Source organism: Nicotiana sylvestris, chromosome 5, assembly GCF_000393655.2.
Source record: "Nicotiana sylvestris chromosome 5, ASM39365v2, whole genome shotgun sequence".
Lineage (NCBI taxonomy): Eukaryota > Viridiplantae > Streptophyta > Magnoliopsida > Solanales > Solanaceae > Nicotiana > Nicotiana sylvestris.
In genome coordinates, this window is record NC_091061.1 from 167,209,260 (window position 1) to 167,227,719 (window position 18,460).

Genomic DNA, 18,460 nt, shown 5'->3' on the forward strand with positions numbered 1-18,460 from the left:
GGATACGTTGTATACGGGGGTAAAAATCTCAATTTTTTTATCTGTTATGAACAATTTATTGTATATGATTATTTTTAATCTTTTTAATAGTGTTGTTTGTTAAGTTTTGGACCATTAACATATCCTAACATCTAAACATAATCAATTAAATTATTTTTTGAACGTATTAGTTGATAATTGTCATACACTTTTGGTAAAATTCGGTCCTTTTCTTGTTAAATTCCTATAATGTTAAATTATTTCCCTAATAAGGCTTACTCCCCGCAGCTAACTGTTATTCGTCTGGAAACAAATCGTAAAAATGTCAAGGAAGAAAAAGCACAGCGACGAAGAAGAAGACGACACTTTCTACTACCGCTACTCCTCCGCACCTTCACCGGCGCCGTCGTCCTCCGCCACATCCAAAACCTCTTCCACTTCGCGCGGCAGCGGCAGCGGCAGCGGCGGACTAGCTCCATCAAAATCAACAGTGTACGTGAGTAATCTCGATTATACCCTCACAAACTCCGACCTCCACACAATCTTCTCCACTTTCGGCAAGGTCGCTAAAGTAACCGTCGTTAAAGACCGGGTGACACGTAAGAGCCGCGGAGTAGCGTTCATCCTCTTCGTTTCAAGAGAAGACGCAACTAAAGCCGTGAAAGGAATTGACAAAAAGGTCCTTAATGGCCGAACCCTAACGGCGTCAATCGCCTCGGATAACGGCCGTGCAGCGGAGTTTATAAGGAAGAAGATTTATAAGGATAAGAGTAGGTGTTATGAGTGTGGAGAAGAAGGGCATTTATCGTATGAGTGTCATAAGAATGTGTTTGGACCTAGGGAAAGGCCCGAGCCGTCAAAGAAAGGGCGGAGAGGTGGTGGTGGTGGTGGAGGGAAGTGGGGTGGTGGGGGTGGGGAGTTGGAGGAGGATGGGGAGGGGGATGATGAAGGGGGAGAGGGTTTTGATGATGAGAATTGGGCTTCAGTAGTGGATAGAGGAGCAGGAGAGAGGTTATTGAAGGGAGATGATAATGAGGAATTTAAGAAGGAGAAAAGGAGGGAGAAAAAGAGGAAGGGTTATTTTAGTGATGAAAGTGATGAAGATGATTGATTAAAGATGGGATCTTTTTGCCCCATAGCTTACCATGCTAAGTAAGTTTGGTATTTAAGTAAGAAGGGTAGAAGGGTAGAAGGGAGGGCCCATTATCCCGAGTTTCGAAGGGTGCGGTTGGTACTAAGAGTTGGCCCTAGATGGATTTCTCAGTCTTAAAAAAAGGAGCTTTTAGCTTTATTTAGTTGAGGAATGATTTTCTATAGTGTTAATTGAAGGTATTGAAAGTTTTGCATTCACTCCTTTCATTTGGTGTGTTGTGTTACTTTCTTAAACTATAAAATGATGTCAGTGTAGTTAAGGTAATTGTTGAGTATAGTTTGATTTTGTTGGTAAATATCAGTATGATGCTCGGATATCTATGATTTTTAAACTAGATCGTAGTTGTATGTATGTAGCATTATAGAACTAATTTAGTTATAAGCTGTATCTTGCTGGCAAGATGTTATACTTGGTAAAAGTTCCAGCTTTATAGACAATGTGGTTCTGTTTACTTGTCCCTCTTTACATATGAGTTTGGAGTTCAAGTTGCTCCTAAGTGCCAAGACTCCTGATCTAACTAGTCGGAATTATGTCATGTGTAGGTCTAACTAAATCATGCTAGCATTATTGAAGGACTCATGTGGTTCTGAAGAGTAGAGATTACAAGCTCAGTTTTTCCCCCATATTGAATTGAAATCTGTTGCTTTTCGCAATCAGGTTTTGACCATGATTTCTTGGGTCTTTAATTAAGTTCTCTAACTGGTTTTTAGCGCACCAAACTTTCCTGAAGTTGAATTGCAAGATCACTTTTTTTTGTTATAATGGAGTCGTCCCTTGGTATATATTATTGAATCTGTCCTGTGGTCTTCTATTGGAACCTTAGATGAAAGTTGAAACATTTGAGAATTCTAAGTCCTCTAGGTGTGGCGGTGCATTTGACTTCAACATTATTTCTTATCCTTACTTCTCTTGGAAACGTCGTCCTCATTTTTTTACTTATTAAGTAGTGATAGAGAGGGCAAGATAAGTTAGAAAAGGAACCACCAACAGGACATAACAATTACTCCTCAATCCCAAAGTAGGCGTGGTCAGCAATATGAATCCTTTATATATTTTATTCCATTCGAGCCCAACATTCAGAGAGTTCATATGAGTATTCTTAATAGCTCTACAGAGTAGACTTTTTTTTCCTGGTGGTGGAGAATAGTATTGGCATTGGAATTTCATTTTCTATATATATATCTATAGCTGATGCATTTGCATCCACTTACATTTTACTATTTGCAAATAATTGTGATCCAACAATGAGTAGAGCAGGTTGGCTGTAATTCAGAGTTAATGTTTGTTTCGCCTCATGTTGCACTTTCTAGCACTCAGAAAATGCCCGTGACACCAGTCCTGCAAGAAATAAGTATGCAGAATATGATGATGCTCTTGCATTTATAACCGGGTTTTAGTTTAATCTAACATCCCCAATTTTGCAGCAGTTTGCTTAGTCTTGGTGTCACTTTTTAATGCTCTTTCCAGAGTTTGCCCCTTTACCCTTCCTGTGAACACATGACCTTGACATGTCTCATTTTGCATTCTCTGTTGGTAATCTGTTAGTATATGTTATACCTTCATAATCCTTGTCATTCAGCTCATCAGATTGAGGGGATCTATTCATTACTTCTGTGTTTACATCTGGAGGCAAGGGAGTTTTCTTATCAAGTTGCTTGTTTCTCTTTTTGCTAGTAAGGAGAGGCAATGTGGAAGATCTTAGTTTTAGAAGTAGGATAGCTAGAACCCGAGGTTGGTGGTGAAGAATTTGGATTCATCTGATTCTGGAGGAGCATAGAAATTTAATTCTTGATGTTGCAACATGTTGTTGCCTTTCTTATATCCCTTGTTCTCATCATTTTGGGTCAGGGAATTGGAGCTGGCAAAGTTTCTAAGGTCCATTCCTAAGTTTCAGAATCGGTTCAAAGTTATCTTCATTGGAATGGAGAAACCGTCACAGAGGAAGATCCAGGACACACTAGAAGTTAGAATATCTTTCCTTAAGTCGTGTTCCCTCCACTCATTTCTGTTGCATATAACATCAGATTTACCAGAAGACAAAATGCAAAATTTCTTATGCACTGAAGATCATACCATTTTCATGGAACTTTAATGTATTATTACCTCGTCTAGCTTGATCATATTCTAAGCTTATACGAGTAAAGATAATGCCATGTTGAAGTAAGAAAGTGAAAGAAACTCATATCCATGCTTACAACTATAATTTAGGTCCTGACTCAGTCCATTGTATGTAACAAGTCTCTTTGTTAGAAACCTTAGAAATGGAAATGTAAGTAGTTGACAAGAAATAGTCATATTTCTATCAGCAAATTTGATACCTAACCCTACTTTGCAGTAGGAGAAGCGATAAGCCCTTCAATCTACTCCTCAAAGCAGGAACGAAGAGCCGCTTGCTTAATAATTTTGCCGCAATACATCTCTAGGTACCGACGGGGCAAAACTGACATAAAACGCAAAGTTCAGCAAGGCACAACATCCACAAAATTGATTGAACAGTACCCTACTAAATTTATATAAGTCCAAATTGAAACAATAAATTTGAGCTAACTCATGTATTCATAAGATTGCTTGAATTTATCTCTTACTGAGCTACAACATTCTTCCAGCAACTTGGTCAAGATTCGCTGGCCGTTTGGATGTGATTCTCCTTCCACCCTTAGGATCAAAGTCAATGATGTTCACGTTGCTTTTTTAATAATTCAAACATATAATTCTGCTCACATCAAGGGAGTCTCTTTATTAATTGAGAAGTTCATTGGCTTGCCTTTGACAGTATATAGCCTCTCATTTAACTCGCTATGTAACAACCTCCAAATATGAACACTCACAATGAAAGAAGATGATTGATTGTTCAATTAATAACCAAAATACAGAAGGAAAGTTACAGAAAGATAGAAGAATAGTAACCTAGAAGAAGGGGATGAGAATGCAGAGCATACATAATAGTGTATTGGTCTAAATTTGGGCGGCTTGACAACTGCGGATAAACAGGTTCGAGGACGTGGTCGACCACGGCACAATGGCGAGGAGTCTCCTTCAGAAAGGGTATTGCCGAGGTCGAGTGAATGGAATAAAGAATCAACAGTAGGATAGATTTAGAAATAGACATAAGGAATATTCCATCCTTTATAAATAGGAAGAGAGAGATCAAGGGGGGGGGATCTTCACTTTTTGATAAGAGCACATTTTAAAGAGTTGACTATAAAGAATATACAAAAGTTGTCTTGTTCATTGACAACATTGCTCAACATATGCTATTCAATCCACGTTTGTAAGATCCAAAGATTCCTTATCCATCCTCACATCCCATCCTTCCATGCTACTGTCAGGTGGAAGAATCATCCAAGTCATATAATATTTGGGTGATAAATCCCCTCTTATTATATTTATTGCACCTGTCTACATTTATTGCATGTTCTTATCATATATTTATTGACAATCATTGAGCTCATACCCGATATTCATTATTTTTAAACATTGTCCATATCGTTGGTGTTCTCCAGTATTAGATCTAGAATTTATTATGTTTAACTAGGATTCACTCTCTATTTCATTATTAATTAGTTTAACAAAAAGCTTGACACCTTTTGGTCAAATAATTTGGCGCCGTCTGTGGGGAGGTTTTAGTTAAAATTTTAGTTTCTTCTAGATCATAAAGAAGGACAACTATCTTTTCCTCGTTTGCACGAACTAACAATGGCAGGAAAAGGAGATGAAAGACAGAAAGCAATAGTGGGTGTCATTACCAACATCTTAAACACCATCAACGAGGATGACATAGAAGACAATGAGAATGTGACCTCGAGTGCTACACCCAGGCGAAGTGATTTACCTCCCCCTCATGGAAGTGTAACCGCTTCACGCGAAAGGGGAGCTTCCACGTCCACAGCTGAGGAAGCGCCACCAACAGTGAAAAAATTACTGGAGGAGTGGCTGACAACTACTCTAAATAACATACTCGACAAACCTGTTCAAAGGGCGAATAGAAACGCCGCGCCAACAGATACCACAGCGGCCGTCGGTGAACAACCCGCTCCCCCAACAGGTAACACTCACACCGTTGTTGATATAGGTAATGATGCACTTGCGGCCATTCGGGATGAGGGAACAAATAACTCTGCAACCAGATGAGGGAACATCAAGAAAGAGTCAATAAGATACCGGGTGCCCTAAAACTGCTACCAAAACGGGATATCAGCCAATTCGTCGAACAACCGTACAGCGAGGAGGCATCCCACATGCCATACCCAAGACCTTTAAAAGGTAATTTGATAAAAAGGATTATCAGATAATGTTATAGTGTCGCACATTGGTTGAGGGAATGAAGTGTTTTCTCCTATGGTATCAAGCAATCCTCAGTTACTCACCTCGTGAGCTAGTTCTTGAGGTTGTGGTAGGGTAAGGTCGACTTTGTGTTTCTCCAAGTTGGGCCCGCATGTTATGTTATCCACACTCCAGGCGTCCACTGCCTCAGCATGTGGCAGTGTTAAAGTGTCCCAAATTGGTGGAGAGAGCGGACTGTTGTCTCCTTATATAGTGAATAAACAACCATCACCTTATGAGCGAGCTTTTGAGGTTGAGTTAGGTCCAAAGTCTATATTCTTTTCAAAAAAAGGAATTAGAGTATCTTGAAAATTGCGAAGATACTAGCAAAATGGTGTCAAATGTTCTCGGACGTCCCAAAATAGAAAGTTCGTCAACTTGGAACAGACTAGTACCATATTTGTTGCTTCATACACTTCCTGGTTTTTGTGATTCTTGTACCGATTTGTATTATCATAGGTATCCAACCAAATTGTAGTTTCAGTTTTTTTCTTTTCTCTTATATTAAAATACTGTAAGTCCAACAATGCATTGTGGTGCAATAGGTTTTTGTTATCTACAGAATGTAGGCAATCTCTCAGTAGTCTTCTATCATGCAGTGGACCCCTGCATGCTCCTCTATCCTCCTACAAGTTCACTTTCCCCTTCGGAAATTCGAATACAACGGTTGTAACTGGTGTTAAAATGAATTCAAAGGATGTTTATTTGATATTGCGATAAAATGGATTTAAATATAGCAGAATTGTTATAGAGTATTCATTTAGTCAACCCCAATTAATTTGGAAGTGTTTGACTGGTTGATTAATGGAGAATATTCTGTATGCTTCACTTACCTTCAAGTGTCATTACACGTAGCTTTTGTGGGGAACCATCAGATTTTTACAGTTTGACCACTTATCTGTTTAAGTCAATCAATGCGCTTAAGAAGTTGCCGAATCAGTTGAAATATTGAAAGGAATGCTGCAACATTGTTTCATTTAAAATATTTCTCTTTCGTGAGCATTTACCAAAATATACATCTCCGGAGTAATTAGGCTTTATATCTTTGTCTTCCTGTCTAATGTATCAACTAGCTTCTCCTTATTTGTTGGTTGGGATCTTATTTAGCTTGAACTGTGTTATCTTTCATTTTGTAGGTTGTTCTATTTCTTCTTTGAATCACAAGGCAGTAAGGACGATCCTGTTGTCATCTGGTTGAGCGGAGGACCTGGTTGCAGCAGTGAGTTGGCCCTTTTCTATGAAAATGGACCTTTCTCAATTGCAAATAATTTGTCACTTGTGCTGAATGAATATGGGTGGGACAAGGTAATCAACTAACTTTACCTTATAAAAAAAAAAGCTAATCGACTAACTTTAAGATCACCTTATTGTCGTAACGGAAAAGGGCCAAATATACCCCTGTACTATCAGAAAAGGTTTAAATGTACCTCTCGTTATACTTTGAGTCCAAATATACCCCTCTCGTTATACTATTGGTTCAAATATACCCCTTTTCCATTAAGTTTGCCCAAAGTGGACATCCAATACTACGTGACACAGGTAGATGCCACATGGGTTGCCACCTCAATGCCCATAACCCATTTTACCCCTCCTTTCTATTTTTTTTCCACCACTAAATTTTATTCCCCTCCACCATTATTGCCACCATTACCGCTACCATGAAAAATATTATATTTCAAATTTTAATCTTTTATATATGGATTAGAGGTGCTGAGGTGGCATGCCATGTGGCATCCACCTCATCAAATATTAGTGACACGTAGGATTGGATGTCCATCTTGGACAAACTTAACAGAAGAGGGGTATATTTGAACCAATAGTATTACGGCAGGGGTATATTTGGACCTAAAGTTTAACGAAGGGTATATTTAAAACTTTTCTCATAGTACAGAGGTATATTTGGCCCTTTGCCGTAGACGTAATGGTTTCCGCTATTTAACAGCAGTTTATTGTGGTATGTGAACATGGTTTTGCTTAAGCAATAGTAGCAGTTTACCTTCTTTGCTATTCAGTAGATGATTCAGCTCGATAGAAGAAGATTTTCTCTTGCTTTTACTCGATGGCACGTGAAAGTTAAGAATTTAATGGTGCATGGGCATATAGATTATTAGATTTTGCATTGACAACATCTTATGCATGTCCTTTATCCAGTCATGATAAGTAGTTTGGCAGACTGCTAATTTATTTGCAAAGTGCCAATTAGTGAAAAAGCTTGTTCGTTGTGGATGTTCCTATTTGTTATTATCATTTTTAATTTTGAAAAGATTATTTGAAAAGAAAATTAAGATAAAACTTAATAACATGTCTATATCTTGTTTAATGCTGCGAAAAGTCGAAGAATCATCAGTATGGTTTGTGATTAAGCTTTGATAATCCAAGCTTCATCATTATCCTTCTTCGAGATGTACCAGTAATCAACCTGAAATGAATGCAACCAATTCACAGCCACAAATTGATACTTCATCAATGTGAAGAAATCTGTGGGGACCATTTCTTTCTTGCACATGATACATCTGTCAGGAGAAATTATCCGTTTTAGCCTTTAGATAGTTACACTTTCAGTATTTATGTAGTTATTATCAACCAGACTGCAAAACCCTTTTTTTTTTCCAGAAGGGGCCTTGTGTTTTAACTGAAATCTTATTGCTTTGCAAAGGAAACATGTCAGCCATATTTTTTTCATTAGACGTCTGATAGTGCACTTCCCTGATTTCATGTCATGCTTCTGTCTGTTTTAATGTTCTACTTCTTTTTGCTCATTACTGAAATAAAGTACCTGCATGGCAATTCAAGACTGCAGAGAGGAAAGTGCTTTATGTTCCATAGGATCTTGAGTTTTGGTTTTTGTGGTTTGGGTTTTTTATTGCTGACTCCTACGGTGTCAAGTTTGCCCTGTGTTTCACATTTGTTCCTTGTGAAGTAGATTTTTCTTTTTTATTATCAATTTTCCTTTTTCTCCTACAAGGACACTTGAATACCTTAATAGATTTTCCAAACCTGAAGAAATGATATTGACATGTTATTTCTGCAGGTATCAAACCTTATCTATGTGGACCAACCTACAGGTACTGGCTTTAGTTACAGTTCTGACAGACATGACATCCGTCACAGTGAAGCAGGTGTTAGCGACGACTTGTATGACTTCCTACAGGTTTGTTCTGTGTGAAACTAAACGCCTAAAGCAACATGGAACCATATACATTTACTCCTCTGGAATTCAACCGTTGTAATCATTGTCTTATGATGAAAGATAGTCAATTGTTAAACTTAATGATATGGATGGTTTCCTATGTTTTCTTCACCTATCAATTGCTAGTTTCATGTATGTTATTCATGAGGTTTGCACCGGACAATTTGTCCTGCTTCTAACGGGCAATAAACATTTCACATGGAAAAAAGGTGGAAGCAACTTCAGTCCTGGTTGTGAACATCCTCAAGGATACAAATTCATTTATGGCATTCCTTTCCATTAAGTACAACAACAAAAACATCAACCCAGTAATAATCCCACTAGTGGGGGTCTGGGGAGGGTAGAGTGTATGCAGAACTTACCCCTGCCGGGAGGGGGGGGGGTTAGAGAGGCTGTTTCCGGATATTCCTTTCCGTTAAGTAAAATCATTATTGTTGCAGTTGTGACACATTGGCATTCCTGAATGTGGTTTGATTATGAATTCTCTTGAGCATTTGTGACACATTGGCATTCCTGAATGTAGTTTGATTATGAATTCTCTTGAGCATTTGTGGCGCATTGGCTATTTTAGTTTCGTTCTTCTATGTGATGCAGTGAGCATTTTTCTAAATTGACGTGTAACTGAGACAATACGATCCTGACTTGTTTTTGTTGGTGTGATCATTAATAATGGTTTAGGCTTTCTTTTGAAGAGCATCCTGAGCTTGTGAAGAATGACTTCTACATAACCGGAGAATCTTATGCTGGGCACTATATTCCTGCTTTTGCTGCTAGAGTACACAAGGGAAACAAGGCTAAAGAAGGATTACATATAAACTTAAAGGTACCTCATTTCCTCAGTTATTGAATTTTTATTTCCTTATTCACGTGTCTTTACTTCATTGAAAGTATTTGAACAGGGTTTTGCCATTGGGAATGGGCTTACGGATCCCAAAATACAATACGCTGCGTATACTGACTATGCATTGGACATGGGATTAGTTTCGAAGTCTGATCATGATCGTATCAACAAAATACTTCCAGTTTGTGAAGTTGCAATAAACCTTTGTGGTACATTATTTTATTTCCTGTTTACTATCTGTCTTTCCTCCATATCAATTGACTCATTCGAGCTTTGCCTGGGTGAAAAAGAAAAGGGAAGGGGACTGATGAAGTAATTGGATGTTCTTTGACCACAGCAAATCAATTCTCGGTACTTTGTTTTCTTCTCAGTTTCTCTGTCTGTTTTTATCCTTTTAGGTACTGATGGGAAAATCTCTTGCTTGGCTGCCTATTTTGTTTGCAATTCTATATTCTCTGCTGTTCGTGCACGTGCTGGGGCTGACATCAATGTAAGTTATCAGCCACTTCTGTCTGTGTTCCCATTTTCTACTAATTCTAGTGCCTGTGATACTTATTCTGTACTTCGTAGAGAAATAGGTGTTACTAGCCTCAGAAATAGTAGAAATAATCCCAGAAATTTATTTTTCCTAAATTGCTACCCCATATCATTTCATGTTGAATATGTTAAATTGCTCAAGAGGTGACATTGTCCCATATGTTACCTTTTCAAAAAAAAAAAAAAAAGGTGACGTTGTCCTTGGCATGCCTTCCAAAGTTTGGAACAAATGACTGAATAACTATGTTTCTGATCCATTGAGCTTTCACCTGCAGCATTATGACATCAGAAAGAAATGCGTCGGAGCACTCTGCTATGACTTCTCAAACATGGAGAAATTGCTGAATATGCATTCTGTTAAGCAGGCTCTTGGAGTTGAGGATATAGAGTTTTTCTCATGCAGTACTACTGTGTACCAGGCCATGCTTGTTGATTGGATGAGAAATCTTGAGGCTGGCATTCCAACCTTGCTTGAGGATGGAATAAAGTTGCTTGTCTATGCTGGAGAATATGATCTTATTTGCAACTGGCTTGGTAAGCTTTGACTCAACTCTTAAGCTTAATGATGGAAACTTTTCACATAAACATTTCATATGTCGTAACACATCTCCTTTACCAGGTAACTCAAGATGGGTTCAGGCTATGGAATGGAGTGGTCAGAAAGAGTTTGTAGCATCTCCCGATGTCCCTTTTGAAGTTGACAGTGCTGAAGCTGGGTTGTTGAAAAGCCACGGGCCTCTGAGTTTCCTTAAGGTGCCTTTCTTTGTCGATGTTATTGTTCAATTTCTAGTGATGGGTGTTTGAGCTAACTGTGTTTTGTCGTATAATAGGTTCACGATGCTGGACACATGGTTCCAATGGATCAACCTAAAGCTGCCTTAGAGATGCTGAAGAGATGGATTGGAGGCACCCTTTCTCAGCAGACGACTGAGACCGAAGACTTGGTTGCTTCAATATGATTTCTGATATATGTAAATATTACTCTCATCCTCATGTTAGATGGCCTCTTTAGCAGCCACTGAGGATTGGTGGCCTTGTCCAAACTTTCTTTGCCACTGTACTTTTGAATGAAAGCAATGACTAAAACTTTCTGGAGATATGATAAAATTCTGAAGACGCATTTAGAAAATATGCATATATTATTGTGGGATATCTAAGAAGATATCTATATTGCCTAGCGTTCTCCTCCTTATGTACTGTTGAAGTAGTGTGATAAAACAATCAATCACACTACGTTATAGTCCCAATTCCCAAATTAAGCTAGATTCAACTATATGAATGAACTATAACTGATTTAATGAGCCATTCGCAGTTTCACAGTCTGAATTTGTTCATACTTACTGTTACGCAACGCCTTCCTGATGATCTTTGGAAGGGCAACGTAAGGCTAAGCAACCGATGTCAGTGCGGTTGCTGTCCGCCAATGAGGTCCTCGCCGCACGCTAGACTAGATTGTCAGTGCCGTGCGGGAAAACCAATGTCGTGAGCAATTGCGGAAGCTGAGAGAGAATTGGGTTTTGAATGCTGATGATGATTTTATTGATGACTGAAAATGATGATTACAATGATGTGGTGTCGAGGGGGAGAGACACCAGAAAATGCTGATTGTTTGGTCCCCCTTAATAATGCTTAAAAAAATAAACCAACATTACAAGACTAGCCCTAATAAAGCTGTAGAAGCACACTGAAATGAAAATGATGAAAACTAGCCTATGATTACAATGAAAAGGACTTAGATTATTACAAGGTAAAACTAAGTCCGATGGCAGCATCTGGGCGCTGGCGAGGCATCAGGATCTGCGCGCGCGGCATTGTCAGGGCGCGCGGCGCTGTTGTCATTGGCCAGCCCTTGGGCGCTGGCGAGAGGCATCGGTGGGGCGACAGAGGCACATGCGCGCTTGTCACTTGGCGCAGCCAAGACCACGGGGCCGACCATGGCGCTAGGCATTGTGAGGCTTGCTAGGCCGCCATGGGGCGCGGCCAAGGGGTCATGGGGCATGTCTGGAAAGCAGCCCATGACATTCTCCCCCACCTGAGTTGGCGCCGTCCTCGGAGCCTTATGATGATGATGATGATGATGATGTTTCTGATGGTTGTTGGATGGGAGGTCTGCGCCCCTCTGTTGTTTGAGCTTGCTGTTGTAGCGAAGCAATGATTTCATGCGGCTGACATGGAAGACTGGATGGATCTTCCACCAGGATGGAGTTTTTACCTGGTATGTGGACTTCCCAATGCGTTTTTCAATGGGCAGGGGCCCGATGTATTTTTGTTGCAGGCGAGGGTCATGGGTCCTTTCTGCAAACAAGTACCGCTTTGGGATGCATAGCATTACTTTGTCCCCTGGTTGATGTTGGGCAAAACAAAGCTTTTGTTCGGTGAACCTTTTTGCCCGCTGTTGAGGCATTCACCGTTTGCGGGAGAAGCGGTTGCTGTCCGGTAACAATTTCAAAAGGGCTCTTGTTTGTATGATGGCTCTTTTGAGAATTGAAACACAGTTGAGCAGCATCCAGGAGCTTCACCCAATGCTTCTGTGATCCGGTTGCGAAGTTGCGGAGATATTCCTCCAGCATGTCATCGAACCGGTCTGTCTGGCCATCCGATGGTGGATGGATGTCTGTGTTGTGACTCAATGTTGACCCAAAGCACCTGAAGAGATGGGTCCAAAAGTTGCTAGTGAAGCGTGAGTCGCGCCTACTAACAATGTTTTTGGGCAGGCCCCAATGTTTGACAATGTGCGAGAAGAAGAGTCGAGCTGTATCTTCTGCTGAGATGTTTTGCGGGGCTGCTATGAAAGTTGCATAGTCTGAGAACTGATCTATGACAACCATGATGGATGCAAGATTGCCGACTTGGGGCAATCCCGTGATGAATCTGAGGGAAACACTTTCCCATGGTCTCTGAGGGACATGTAATGGCTGCGAGGGTCCCGGCTGTGATGAGTGATCCGACTTGTCCTTGTGGCATGGCTGACAAGTCTTCACATGATGATGAGCGTCACCAGTCTTTTGAGGCCGATGACATGATGATTGATTGTTGCTGCGAAGGGTAGTCGGAACCAGGGGTTCATGTCTTTCGACTACCTTCTCCAACTGCATGGCCGAGATGTTTTCAGCGGCCATCTTTATGGGAAAACATGGTATGGTGCAGAGCTTGGCCCCTTTTTCTCCCATCATCAGGAGCATGTTGGCATATGGTACCGGTATGGTGTTGGTTTGCCTCATGAACTCCAAACCCACTATGATGTCGAAGTCATCTATGATTGCGATGCGCATGTCGATGCTTCCTTTGTATGGGCCAAGTTTCACTGGGACATTTGTAGCTGTTCCACCCAATGTCTGAGGTGGTGAGTTGATAGCCTTGACGCGGCCTTTGCTCTTTTGCACAACAAGACCTAGGCGCTCTACTTGCGTTGATGACAAGTAGTTGTGGGTGGCACCCGTGTCTATCAAGGCATGAAGGGGCTTGCCGTTCACTTTCAATTCGACGAACATTAGGGTCCTCGCTTGTTTAGGAGGTCTCTCGTCCATCTTTTCTTTCCCTTTCTTGGTGATCGGGACTGATGTTTTCTTAGGAGGACATGCACTGGTCCCCGCTAAGGCATGTGGGATAGAGCCAACAATTGCATTGAAGGCGCCTACCTGGTCGTCTTCTGATGTGTCTGATGCATCTGTCTCATCCTCGACAGTCTGATGAGCATTGACCTTGATGTTTGGGCATTCATTGTTCCAATGTGCCCCGCCGCAATGACGGCATTCTGAGGGAGGCTTTCTCCCCTGATTGTTGTTGATGGATGCAGCACTGTTGCTGTTGGAGGGAGGAGTCTTAGTTTTGGATGCACTCCGATCTCCCCCACTTTTGCTTGGGCCACCATTGCTGGGATGGTGCCCGTTGAATCCCCCTCGGACAGACGGCTGGGGCCTGTCGTTCTGAGTTCCCAAATGATAATCGCCAAGGCATTCTGCAGCTTGAATGGCCTTGGGCAGGGTGTCTACCCGTTGTCGCTGTAGTTCCATACGGGCATGAGGTTTCAAACCTTCTATGAATGCGAAGAGTTTGTCTTTGTCCCCCATGTCGCGTATGTTTAGCATGAGTGCGGAGAATTCGCGCACGTACTCCCTCACTGATCTGGTGTGGCGGAGGTCCCGTAGCTTTCTCCTTGCATTGTATTCCACATTTTCGGGAAAGAACTGCAGGCGTATGGCTACCTTCAATTCGTCCCATGTCTGAAGAGTATCTTCACCGGCCTTGATGGCTTCGTGTTTGACCCGCCACCAAAGTTTGGCATCGCCCTGAAGATACATGGCAGCAGTCGCTACCTTTTTGGATTCCTCCAAATGGCCCACGGCATCGAAGTATTGTTCGATGTCGAAGATGAAGTTTTCCACTTCTTTAGCATCCCGGGATCCGTCGTATGGCTTTGGCTCCGGTATCTTAAGCTTTTGTGGAATGGGGGTGAGGTCTGCTGCACCCCTGATGTGATGGTTGCCTTCTCGAAGTAGGCTCTGTAAGGCAGCATTGACAACGTTGAGCTTGTCAGTCAAGTCGTTTATGGTTTGCTGCATGGCAGTCAGTCTGTCTGCCTCCTGTTGCTGATGGGCTAAATCGTCGGCATGCTCCTGTTGGAGGTCCTCAAATTTGCCATGAATATTGGCAGTTTCGATGGCTGCCGTTTGTCGGTCGTCGTCAGAGTCACGACTGATGTTTGCAATGTCATTTTCGGCCTGCCGCATTCGGCGGTCCAGGTCGTCCAACCTTTGCACTAGGTTGTTGTTTTGATCAGGCACCGTATCCACGATGGGTCGTAATCGGTCAACCGTCTCTTCTAGGGATGCTAGACGCTCCCCATGATTCACCATGGTCAGAAATGGTGATGATGGCAAATGTGTTCCCTCGTCCGATGTCGAGCCTAGGCTCTGATACCAACTGTTACGCAACGCCTTCCTGATGATCTTTGGAAGGGCAACGTAAGGCTAAGCAACCGATGTCAGTGCGGTTGCTGTCCGCCAATGAGGTCCTCGCCGCACGCTAGACTAGATTGTCAGTGCCGTGCGGGAAAACCAATGTCGTGAGCAATTGCGGAAGCTGAGAGAGAATTGGGTTTTGAATGCTGATGATGATTTTATTGATGACTGAAAATGATGATTACAATGATGCGGTGTCGAGGGGGAGAGACACCAGAAAATGCTGATTGAAATGTTTGATTGTTTGGTCCCCCTTAATAATGCTTAAAAAAAATAAACCAACATTACAAGACTAGCCCTAATAAAGCTGTAGAAGCACACTGAAATGAAAATGATGAAAACTAGCCTATGATTACAATGAAAAGGACTTAGATTATTACAAGGTAAAACTAAGTCCGATGGCAGCAACTTTGTCTTGCGGGTTAGGATCTGCGCGCGCGGCATTGTCAGGGCACGCGGCGCTGTTGTCATTGGCCAGCCCTTGGGCGCTGGCGAGAGGCATCGGTGGGGCGACAGAGGCACATGCGCGCTTGTCACTTGGCGCAGCCAAGACCACGGGGCCGACCATGGCGCTAGGCATTGTGAGGCTTGCTAGGCCGCCATGGGGCGCGGCCAAGGGGTCATGGGGCATGTCTGGAAAGCAGCCCATGACATTACACATGCATGGCTTAATCTTTGAGACAAGCATATGACTACTGGCAGGATCAACCAGGTAGCATTCCTTATTGACGCCGGCATCGCATGAGCATGGCCGACCCAAAGGGCACCGCCAAGTCCAAGACGAGCACGACCGTCATTCGTAAGGAGCATTCTTTGGGCAAATAGGAGCCAATGAAGGCCCCATGCCCATTGCGTTTACCGAATCCGAGAGTCCGAGCATACTAGTCATGGACCAAGCCATCGCAAGGCAAAGCAAGGACGACCTGGGACACAACTACAGCTTTTGGTTCACCCCGCACGTCGAACGCGAGGGGCGAAAGGCAACCGATTGCGCTTGATAATCTACCGTATATTCCCACTCCCCCAACTTTCTCTCTCCAAATCCCACCCCCTCACCCACGAATCAAACCATACCCTATGATTTCCTCTTCTAAAACCAGCAAAAATCTGTAACCCCTCCACCATTGACAACCATTAAAAAGCTTTGAAGCTTTGAATTCGAATTTGAGTTTTCAAAAGACATTGTTTGTTTGGATTGGATGTTGCAAAGAATTGAGAATTCTCTCTACGTATCTCTCTGTTTCTCAATCCCAAATTTCAGTAATATAAAGCAAAGGAAAATAGAGCAGCAATTCCACCATTGACCGCAATTAAAAAGCTTTGAATTCGAATTTGGGTTTTCAAAAATCATTATTTGTTTGGATTGGGTGTTGTTGCAAATAATTGGGAATATGGTTTGGAGTTTGTTAGAAACCAAAGAAGTTCTATATTTCATATCTAGAAGAGAAGATTACAAGGCCTATTTATAATACTAATTCACCTAATCTATTAGTTGCCATACACCTAATTACACCTACTATACAACTCATATACATGTGCTAGCTATGATGTAGTACATGTGTATACATGTGCTACACAACTTGTATTACACCTACTATACAACTCATATACATTGATCATGCCCAACTTGTTACAGATATATTCAACTCGAGCTCTATTCAAAGCTTTTGTGAAAATGTCTCCCAATTGATCTCCAGTTCTAACATGACCTGTAGAGATGAGCTTTTGTTGAATCTTTTCACGAACAAAGTGACAATCTATTTCAATGTGCTTAGTCCTTTCGTGAAATACAGGATTAGAGGAGATATGAAGAGCAGCTTGATTATCACACCACAACTTTGCTGGCAATGTAGTTTGGAAGCCAACTTCACTTAATAGTTGATGTACCCATACAACCTCACACACAGATTGTGCCATAGCTCTGTATTCTGCTTCCGCACTAGATCGAGATACGACATTTTGTTTCTTACTCTTCCACGAAATCAAGTTTCCACCAACAAAAATGCAATATCCTGTCGTGGATCTCCTATCGGCTTTTGACCCTGCCCAATCTGCATATGTGAAACACTCAATGTTAGTGTGTTCATTATTCTTATATACTAGACCCCGTCTTGGAGATCCCTTTAGATAACAAAGAATCTGCTCCAGAGCCGCCCAATGCCTGACTATTGGGGAAGACATAAACTGACTCACAATGCTGACAGAGTATGCGATATCGGGACGAGTTACTGTAAGATAGTTCAGTTTCCCAACCAATCTCCTATATTTCTCTGGATCTTCGAATAACTCACCGTCTTCTTTCACGAGTTGTGTGTTAGGAACCATTGGCATGCTGCATGGTTTAGATCCCAACTTTCCAGTTTCAGCTAACAAGTCAAGAGTATATTTCCTTTGGGACAAGAAGATGCCTTTCTTGCTCCGTGTAACTTCAACTCCCAAAAAATACTTTAGTTGCCCTAAATCTTTCGTCTGAAATTGATTGTGAAGGAAAGACTTTAGAGTTGAAATTCCTGTAATATCACTTCCAGTAATAACGATGTCATCAACATATACTACCAATAAAAGAATACCATCATTAGACTTTTTATAAAACATCGTATGATCGCAATTGCTTTTCTTCATCCCATATTCTAGAACAGTCTCACTAAATCTACCAAACCAAGCACGGGGACTCTGTTTCAGCCCATAAAGAGATTTTCGAAGACGACATACCTTTCCACACTCCCCCCTGAGCAACAAACCCAGGTGGTTGCTCCATATATACTTATTCCTGAATATCTCCATGTAGAAAAGCATTCTTTATATCAAGCTGATGCAGAGGCCAATCATAAGTAGCTGCCATGGAAATGAATAATCGAACAGAAGCTAACTTGGCGACCGGGGAAAAAGTATCCAAATAGTCGACTCCATAGGTCTGTGCATACCCTTTTGCAACAAGGCGTGCCTTAAGGCGAGCTACTGTCCCATCGGAGTTAAACTTAACAGCAAATACCCACTTGCACCCAATAGCCTTTTTGTTAGTGGGCAGATCGACCAACTCCCAAGTACCATTCTCATCTAAAGCCATCATCTCTTCTATCATTGCATCATGCCAACCTGGGTGGGACAATGCTTCATAAACAGTTTTAGGTATCCTAGCAGAATCTAATGATGCAATAAACGAGCTAGAAGAAGTAGACAAATGGTCATAAGACACAAAAGAAGAAATAGGATAAGTACATTGTCGTGTACCTTTACGAATGGCAATAGGAAGATCCAAACTAGAATCTGAAACACAGGAGGTTGGATCTACCGACGAAGCAGAAGTAGGTAAAGGATCGGGTTCTGAGGTTTGTTGTTGCCTGGTATACACACGAAGAACAGGTGGCTGCTCGGATGGTCGATCGAGGGAAACGGGTGACTGAGGAAGAGGTGTTGGAGAACTAACTGGATGTGTGACAGTGTAGACCAAAGTATCATCTTCTTCCTCAGGACTG

General features: G+C 41.7%; 3 protein-coding genes across 4 annotated transcripts; 2 read left to right on the forward strand and 1 right to left on the reverse strand.

Moving 5' to 3' along the window:
- The first annotated feature begins 233 nt into the window (after window positions 1–233).
- Window positions 234–4,000, forward strand: LOC104219907 (U11/U12 small nuclear ribonucleoprotein 31 kDa protein-like). Its single transcript, XM_070145629.1, has one exon. It carries the CDS (start codon window positions 302–304, stop codon window positions 1,088–1,090), a length of 789 nt encoding a protein of 262 aa, XP_070001730.1. The 5' UTR covers window positions 234–301; the 3' UTR covers window positions 1,091–4,000.
- Window positions 1,117–11,152, forward strand: LOC104219905 (serine carboxypeptidase-like). 2 transcript variants are annotated; one of them, XM_070145628.1, is made up of 9 exons: window positions 1,117–1,308; window positions 6,592–6,760; window positions 8,487–8,606; window positions 9,324–9,468; window positions 9,545–9,695; window positions 9,885–9,976; window positions 10,299–10,557; window positions 10,643–10,776; window positions 10,854–11,152. In XM_070145628.1, exons 2-9 carry the CDS (start codon window positions 6,741–6,743, stop codon window positions 10,980–10,982), a joined length of 1,050 nt encoding a protein of 349 aa, XP_070001729.1. In that variant the 5' UTR covers window positions 1,117–1,308; window positions 6,592–6,740; the 3' UTR covers window positions 10,983–11,152. The 2 variants fall into 2 exon arrangements, with proteins under 2 accessions (XP_070001729.1, XP_070001728.1); XM_070145627.1 differs by lacking the exon at window positions 1,117–1,308 and adding an exon at window positions 4,131–5,395.
- Window positions 11,153–16,526: 5,374 nt separating this feature from the next.
- On the reverse strand, window positions 16,527–17,579 carry LOC138869623 (uncharacterized mitochondrial protein AtMg00810-like). Its single transcript, XM_070147256.1, has one exon. It carries the CDS (start codon window positions 17,577–17,579, stop codon window positions 16,527–16,529), a length of 1,053 nt encoding a protein of 350 aa, XP_070003357.1.
- Between the last annotated feature and the right edge of the window lie 881 nt (window positions 17,580–18,460).

Bases quoted from the DNA above. Each gene is read 5' to 3' on its own strand.
- LOC138869623 (XM_070147256.1), bottom strand. From the start codon at position 17,579: ATGTTTTATAAAAAGTCTAATGATGGTATTCTTTTATTGGTAGTATAT.
- LOC104219907 (XM_070145629.1), top strand. From the start codon at position 302: ATGTCAAGGAAGAAAAAGCACAGCGACGAAGAAGAAGACGACACTTTC.
- LOC104219905 (XM_070145628.1), top strand. From the start codon at position 6,741: ATGAATATGGGTGGGACAAG. The intron at 8,607-9,323 runs GTTTGTTCTGTG...ATAATGGTTTAG, and splicing joins ACTTGTATGACTTCCTACAG to GCTTTCTTTTGAAGAGCATC. The intron at 10,558-10,642 runs GTAAGCTTTGAC...CTCCTTTACCAG, and splicing joins TCTTATTTGCAACTGGCTTG to GTAACTCAAGATGGGTTCAG.